At 48.9% G+C, this 8,250-nt stretch overlaps 1 protein-coding gene and 1 non-coding gene across 4 annotated transcripts in view; one reads left to right on the forward strand and one right to left on the reverse strand.

Annotated features, from left to right (window-relative positions):
• Positions 1–8,250, forward strand: part of LOC120901394 (serine/threonine-protein phosphatase 6 regulatory ankyrin repeat subunit A) — a 49,674-nt gene that overhangs the window by 30,948 nt on the left and 10,476 nt on the right. For all 3 annotated transcript variants that reach the window (XM_040309306.1, XM_040309308.1, XM_040309307.1), the window contains exons 6-10: positions 485–577; positions 6,485–6,698; positions 6,775–7,070; positions 7,157–7,459; positions 7,535–8,250. The exon at positions 7,535–8,250 is cut by the window's right edge and continues 712 nt beyond it. In XM_040309306.1, the coding sequence (XP_040165240.1) occupies positions 485–577; positions 6,485–6,698; positions 6,775–7,070; positions 7,157–7,459; positions 7,535–8,250 (1,622 nt within the window). The remainder of the gene's footprint in view (positions 1–484; positions 578–6,484; positions 6,699–6,774; positions 7,071–7,156; positions 7,460–7,534) is intronic.
• On the reverse strand, positions 4,086–4,158 carry Trnaa-agc. Its single transcript has one exon. It is a non-coding gene; the product is annotated as a tRNA-Ala (tRNA).

Consider the following 8,250-nt stretch of genomic DNA (forward strand, 5'->3'; position numbering starts at 1 on the left):
CAGCTCGCCCCGCACACCGACCAGATCGCCGACCGAACTGACCGCCGGCTCGTTCTCCGCCGCGTTCGCGACCAACGCAACCGAGGTAAATGTGGCGCGGGTTGGGCAGGCGGTGCCGGCGCCACCGGGTGCCGCCGCCGCCGCCGGGACTGCCGGAGGTGACCGGAGCTGGCTGACCGTTGAGCCGGCGCTCGACCAGCAGCAGCCGCGACGCACCAGCGGCAGCATCAGCAGGCGCTACGGGCGCAACAGTCGCAGCAATGGCGGAAGCAGCAGCAGCAGCGCTGTCCGGCGCCGTTCGTCGCAGCAGCCGCGCGGCCGTCCGCGACCGGACCACCCGGTGCGTCCCGGTGGCCGCGAGCGGGACGGCGGGGCCACCATGCACAAGCTGACCACCTCGATGTTTGCCTCGCTCCGGTACCGCCGCCGGCAGCGGCGCCAGGCCGCCACCTGGAAAGAGATAGTAAGGCATAATTTTTTACAGAAAGGCAAGATCCCGCTCCTGCTCGCCGTCGAGGCGGGCAACCAGTCGATGTGCCGGGAGTTGCTCTCGTCCCAGACGGCGGACCAGCTGAAGGTGAGTTGCAAGTGATCGGTGGCCAGTGGGTGTGTGTGTCGTTGGAGAGTATGAAGAAATGATTCAGTTTTTCGTTTTTGCCTGCGAATGTCTGGTGAGAGAGAGAGAGTGTGTGTGCGAAGATGGTTTGTGTTTTCGTGTGTTTGTTTATGCTTAATAGTGTGGGTGTGTGCGTGTGTGTGTGTGTGAATCGCTTTTTTATCATCACATAATCAAAATTACGCTGTGTTTAGTGCATTTGCATCAGAAATAGTTCTCCTCATGTTGCATCAAACCGTCATACCAAAGTGCTCTCTTCAATTGGCAATCAACGCATTATCGTCAGCGCTAATGGTGAAAAATGTTAATACCGCACCAAAAAAAGAGCCCGCAACCGGAAACACGACGCATGCACAACTGCATTCAGCACAATTACGTAACATCGCTGGTGCATCAAGCTGCACCAACCAAATGCAACTTCAAACGGTGTGTGTGTGTGTGTGTGTGTTTGCTGGTATGCCCGCCTGTCAATCAAGGCGTCCGGAAGCGTGTGACGACCAGCTGGAGCTGGTGCCAGTAACGGCGTGAGAGTGTGCTTACTCGTGATGAAGCTGTGCATGGGGTCACAGGGTGTTGCTCGACCCACATTGTACAGGAAGTTCCATCGCACACAGGAGACCGCCACATCTTCGTCCGTGACAAAAGCCCTTTTGGAGTGTTGGTTTGCGTTCGTTTGCTCGTGTCAGTATATTGCATTCTTCCCTGTGGTGTAGCATTGTCCAATACCGCTGTGCCGCGAATCGTACAAACACCCCCGAATCGAACCGAATCCGAAGCTTGTGATCCAAGATTTGGCCCTGGAATGATTGATTTTCTGGTGCTGCTGCCCCCATGTCTCAGCACTTCCTACTCGTCCCATCGATGTGAATTGGCAAAGAAGAAGACCCAGAAGGAGTAGAACAAAAAATGTGCAAAAAAACAACGAAACGCTCGTTCAATGTTGTGCTGCCGCCACCGTTCAGTGCCAAACCGTGCCGCGTGTTTGTTTTCCTAACCCCAGACCCCGTCGCCCCAATGCTGCGCCCATTTCGTCGCAAAAGTGTGCTTCAACCCCCGGTCGGGGGTTCCCTTCAGTGCCTCGGCGGGTAGGAATGGCGCCGTTGAACGAAGAATAAACCAGTGCAAATGTTGTCCTGTCCTGAAAAAAGCGAAAGCCGGGCGCGCTCGAAACGATGAACGACGATGGCTGGCCATAGTCTCCGGGGAGGATTTTAAACTATCGTCAATCGTTAAAATCGGCGCGCGAAAACTCGTCCTCGTCGCGTCCACAAATAGAAACTAGACGACTTCAAACGGCCGTTTACGGAAATTCTTGCAGCAGACTCAGCGGAATGATGGTGCAGATTAATTTGTGAGTGTGTTTTGAAATTAGGTTTTGTCTGTTTTTTTTGGAACGGGAGTTGGAGAACAATGCGGTAGCGATGTAGCCCACCCAAACAGTGCTAGCGGAAAGTTATGTTGATAGCAATCGAAGAAGCAAAACCTCAAATGAAAAGGGGGTTTGCTGTGGTGTAAAGTGGTTGAGGAAGAATGAGACGGTGAAATGAAAGTTTGTGTTTGCTCTCTAATGGGGGAAAAAAATATTGTTCAATAATTATAAACATCACTACAGGTGTCAGCAGCGATTGCCAACATCAAAGAGCGGCTGGTGTCGTGGCTGTCGGTTGGATATTTTATTTGTGGTGCCGGTTGTGTTGTGGGCCCTGGTAATGGTTGTTATAATTATAACAAACTACATGACCGGTTCGATGAACTTTGGATGGCTACTGAATCAGGGCTGGAGAAGTGTGGAAAATTTGGATAAAAGCGCCACAAGCTGTTGCCATTGTCGTGAAGTTATGCTGTTGATTGGATCAATGTGAGTAAAGGCGCAGAAAGACTGAACATTATTGATATTTACTGTCATTTGTGTGTATGTATTCTATATCCAGACATAGAAGAAATACAGGTTGACAAAGTTCTACTCAAATGGTTTAAACTTCAGTGAAGTGAACCTTTTTCCGAACTTTACCACGCTTGGACTCTTGGATTTCATGGATAATTTATCCTAATGTGTGTACAATTGTTGAATCTACAAAATCTTGTTTGTACATCCTTGGGATTTTGTATAACCTTCATGTTTGCTCTTTAATCTAGAAAGTATCTAAAATTTGTAACGCATTTTAGTTGTCTTTAAGTGATTTTTTGTTTAATAACAGTCTTTTCCATGAGCTCAGCACATCTTGGTATATTAATTTTGAAATATGAATTCCATCCAACATAGCAAAAGAAAATAGTTTATTTGAAACATGACACACAATTTTAGGGGCACAGCTATATATGCCAGCGTGCCTAGGTAATCCTAGCATACATCCTAATCATGCGTCGATGTGGTCTTTGTCTGTGAATTTATAGGTAGAAAGGATTTCATTCTCTTAACGAAAGCGTAGCCGTCATGATCTTAGAGGATTATTATGGCAAGCCATGGTGATTTCCACCATAAATATCTCACTATCAGCTACTTGAACGTGAGACTTTAAGCAATAGAAGGAAAAATGCGCATGATCTCTTCGTAGCAGGAATACTGAAGTTATTGATTCATTGATGCCCCAAAAATATTTGAGCTACTGAATATACATGTACCCAGAGCGGTTTCTCGGCATCACGATTTTCTCTCGCTCAAGCGAGGCTATTCCCGGTCTGGTGGCAATTTGATAACTCCATAACATCTATTTCCTGCTAATTTAACTTGATCGCTGATTTCTTCACTTTTGATAAACCTGAGGCCACATTCAGAGAACGTCTAATTTGATAAAATAAACAAATGAAAGCTAGTCAATAGTCAATAGTCAATAGCTAGCACTGGTTTCTAGGGCAATAGGACAGGCATGTGAAAAGAACTTAAAGTCTTATCCGGATCCAATGCTGTAATTTTCATGATAGTATTGGTATGTTTTTCATAAGATTATATTGTCAGGGAACCATATTTGCAATGCCAATCTCTTATAATGATCTTATTTTTATGGAATAGTTCCATAGGCTAGTACCTATAGGCTATAGGTTCGATTTATGAAATACAATTTTCAACTTATTCTGTTAAAATAACATATTTGTCGTCATTGACACCAACAATGTTTTACAATAATGGAGACAGGGCATGAAAAATTACCATCTTGATTTACTTCATTTTTTGTATTACGTTTTTGCAGTTTTTTAAAAGGCATACAGAAGAACCAATAAATTAAAAGGAAAATAAATAATATTGAGGAGCTCTAAGACAATCAATATTCGAGTCTCAGCTTATTATATCAGGATTTTCCACGTGAGTTCCATATTGAGCACTTTAAAATACTTTGAATATAATTTTATGCAAAAAGAGTATGAAGATGATACTATTTTTTTAAAGAGATTTTGAGCCTATTGAACCTCATTCGTCTCTAAAACATACACATATAATTAAAAACCTTTCTTATCATGGAAAAAGTTCCGTTGGAGATGCTGGGTATCGATCCCAGTACCTCTCACATGCTAAGCGAGCGCTCTACCATCTGAGCTACACCCCCGTGTTACACGTATAGTTGAATATTACACATAGTGTTATCTTGGTGTCATCGTTATAACTGCAAAGAGAAAATTACTAAACAGTTAAGTTGTGGATACATCTCGGATGGCCATTAGAAATTCCGAGCGTTTATATACTGTTGAGATTTTTTGGCAATGATTTCAATGATTCTGCATTCAGACCTTTCAGGATATAAATAATTCAAAACAAACGGTAAATAATTCAAATGATATGTAGCTCAGTATTGGTATCTACCCTTTCCCCGTCCCAAATTCAAACCACAGCAAGGACACCAACCGTTTCGGCACCGTTGTCTGCGCTTCACGCCGTTTGCACCTTCGGTATTGCTAATTTGTCCTCCTCTCGCGCACTTCGCGTGTGAACTTCCCTCCCCCGTGTGACGTGCGACTTGAACTTCAACTTCTTAATTTTATCCTCTAGGTAGTGTGACTGTGTGAGCTTTTTTTTTGTACACCCCACTCCTCTCACCCAACAAGCATGAGTGTTGTGTGTGTTGCCGTTTCACGTTTGTGTGGCCTCCTTTTGTTTTGCCCGCACACCTACGACAACGATAACGGCGAGGACGACGTCGGGTGTGCAAGAATTCGTGTGAATCGTATCCTTGATTGTTTTTTTTCCTTCTCGTAGTTTGTCGTTAGAACTGCATTAAAAAAAAACTACCTCACAGCGACAAAAAAAAACAGGTAAAACAGCAGAAAAGACAGGTGAAGATCACCGAAACCGAAACGACATCGTGTAGCTGGAGCCCCCGGGAATGCATAAGGTCTCTCCGTATGCAGGTGTGACGCTTGGCCCTCGATTGGGAACGGATACCGAAAACCTTCACCTTATAAATCAGCCGCATGTCAGCTGATGCAGATAGACCGGCGTGCCATTGAACCTCTCGCTCTAGCCCTTTGTTGGGTGCTGGCGCTGAACAGGGTGGATGTTTCCCATTCGTCATCAGAGGACCTGTAGAAGCAGAGCCCGCAATAACGTAGCCAAGAGCTTTGGTCCATGGTTTTTGCGCATCGATTGTTGTGAGCAGTTATGAAAAGCCGAAGCCTAATCAACGGATAACAAGGACAATTACTTACATGAGCTTTTTTGCAAGGTTTGAGAATGACAACTCCACTACTCCACAGTCTAAGAAGTCTGCCGAGACCAAAAAAAAAAAATCAAAACGCCACCAGTATGCAATCCGGAAATGGCAGCAAAAACCCAAAAACGGAACCGAACTGACATGTCAACGAAGTTCCGTTGGCCATTCCTTAGGCTAGTGGAGTACCTTTGGAAAGGCCTTTTTTGTTTGTTTGTGTTTCGTCGGACTACACTCCAACTACCAGCAGTGGAAGATGTCCCCTCCAGCAAGGGACGCCAATGCCAAGCAAGACGGATGACCGAATGGAAAACGGAAAAGCCTGCACCCGGTCGACGGTGGTGATAAAAGACATATACCACCTGCGCGCGCGTGTGTGTGTGCAGGGGGCTGTTCATCATTCCCGTTCCCGATCAGTGCCCGACAGCGGAAAGCAAACAAAAACAACGCACTGGCATGTGTGGGAACAAACCCGCACACCGTACCTAGGGTTTTGAGCCACTCGAGAAGGGGGTCTTTAAATATAAACAATCACGCCTGGTACATAAAAACATACGGCTTCGCTTCGGTCGGGGCAAGTATCAGTCGGTGGTCTTGTTTGGGCGGTTCTGTCTAGGGGGACAACTGCACAGGACATGTATTTAGGACGCACGAAAAGCCCTGATGACGACAGCAACAGCAGCAGCAGCTCCGATGGACTCCGGACTGGACTGGGCTTTGCAGCTCGGCAGCTCGGCCCGTTGCAGTTGCACAATGCATTCGCCACGAGCAGGTACCTTCGTCGTGCGTTAAGGTGACGGTTGCCAGATGTTGCATAATTTTGCTGAACAAGTGTGTGTGTGTGTTGGAATCAGCCAAATTGGAACATCATCCTGGTGAGAAGAGCGGGTGAGAGCTGTCAGTTCGATTCATCTCGGTTCACCGCCCCCCCACCATCACACATCGCACGATCATTAGTCGGCATGGATCATCCCGGACCAGGAAGTATGCGTCGACGCTGGGGCTTCATATTGGATGTGGTGGATGAAGTAATGTGCTGTTTATTTCTGTCTGTGTCTCTGTGTGTATGACTAGCGCGTAGACTGTCCTGCGTAAATCAAGTGAAACGTTATGGCATGGCATGGCAGCGTTACTAATGCAGTGTTTTTGTCCTTTCTTTCGCAATCTTTTCGCCCCCCGGGTGCGTCGTCTTTTTTTCTCTCTCGCCCTCTCGTTCTCGGTGCAACAGGCCACCACTACCAATGGCGACACGGCACTGCATTTGGCCGCGCGGCGGAAGGACGTCGAGATGGCCCGCATCCTCATCGACTACGGTGCGAATGTGGACGTGCAGAATGGCGAGGGCCAGACGGCGCTCCACATTGCGGCGGCCGAGGGCGATGAGGCGATGGTGAAGTACTTCTACACCGTGCGAGCCTCGGCAGCGATCACTGATTTTCAAGGTAAGGTGGCAAGGTGAGCTGATTTTGGAGCAGAGAGCAGTGCATTAACAGTGAACTCCTTTCGTTCACCGCACAGATCGTACACCGATGCATCTGGCAGCTGAAAATGGACATGCGTCAATCATTGAAATACTGGTCGACAAGTATCGGGCCAGCATCTACGAACGAACCAAGGACGGCAGCACACTGATGCATATCGCCTCACTGAACGGTCATGCCGAGTGTGCGACGACGTTGTTTCGCAAGGGTGTCTATCTTCATATGCCAAACAAGGGAGGTGCACGGAGTATCCACACCGCGGCCAAGTACGGCCACGTGGGTATTATCAGTACGCTGCTGAACAAGGGCGAAAAGGTGGACGTCCCAACGAATGTGAGTGACATTGGAGAGTGGAAAGATTTTCGAAGATTCGTGGAGCAAATGGTTTGACTTTTCTCTGTTCCTTTTTTTGGGGGCAGGATCACTACACTGCCTTACACATTGCTGTTCAATCGGCCAAACCGGCCGTGGTGGAGACGCTGCTCGGCTTCGGTGCCGAGGTGCACGTCCGCGGCGGCCGGTTACGGGAGACGCCGCTGCACATAGCGGCCCGGGTGAAGGACGGCGACCGGTGCGCGCTGATGCTGCTAAAGTCTGGCGCAGGTGCCAACAAAACGACCGACGACGGTCAAACGCCTGTCCACGTGGCGGCGAAGAACGGAAACGTGCTAACGCTCGACCTGCTGCTGGAAGACAACGGTGATCCGCTGATCAAATCCAATGTAAGTGATCGTTGTTGTAAGGTCCCATGTACATGGTGTGATGTTCTGTAATGTCCTCTTGGCTCTCTTCTACAGGTTGGTGAAACGCCCCTTCATCTCGGTGCACGCAACTGCCACCCGCAGATAGTGAAGCATCTGATCGACTTTGTGCTGATGAAGCACGGGAAGGAGGTGCTGCGGAACTATCTCAACTTCACCAATGAGGACGGTGCGACGGCCCTCCACTACGCCTGCCAGGTCGTGAAGGAGGAGGTGAAGAAGCCCAACGGCGACCGGGACATCGTGCGGATGCTGCTGGAGAGCGGTGCGGACGTGGCGCTCAGCACCAAGTCGACGCAGGAAACGTGCTTCCATGCGGTGGCCGTCGCCGGCAACAACGACGTGCTGACGGAGATGATCAGCCACATGTCGGCGACGGACATCCAGAAGGCGATGAACCGGCAGTCGTCGGTCGGGTGGACCCCGCTGCTGATCGCGTGCAACCGGGGGCACATGGATCTGGTGAACAATCTGCTCGCGAACCACGCACGCGTGGACGTGTTCGATAATGAGGGCCGGTCGGCCCTACATCTAGCCGCCGAGCACGGCTACCTGCAGGTGTGCGATGCGCTCATCACGAACAAAGCGTTCATCAACTCGAAGTCACGAGTCGGGCGAACGGCGCTACATCTCGCAGCAATGAACGGGTACTCGGAGCTGGTGAAGTTCCTGATCCGCGACCACAACGCGGTGGTCGACATCCTGACGCTGCGGAAGCAGACGCCGCTCCATCTCGCGGCGGCCAGTGGACA

The sequence above is a fragment of the Anopheles arabiensis genome, chromosome 3 (genome assembly GCF_016920715.1).
Source record: "Anopheles arabiensis isolate DONGOLA chromosome 3, AaraD3, whole genome shotgun sequence".
Lineage (NCBI taxonomy): Eukaryota > Metazoa > Arthropoda > Insecta > Diptera > Culicidae > Anopheles > Anopheles arabiensis.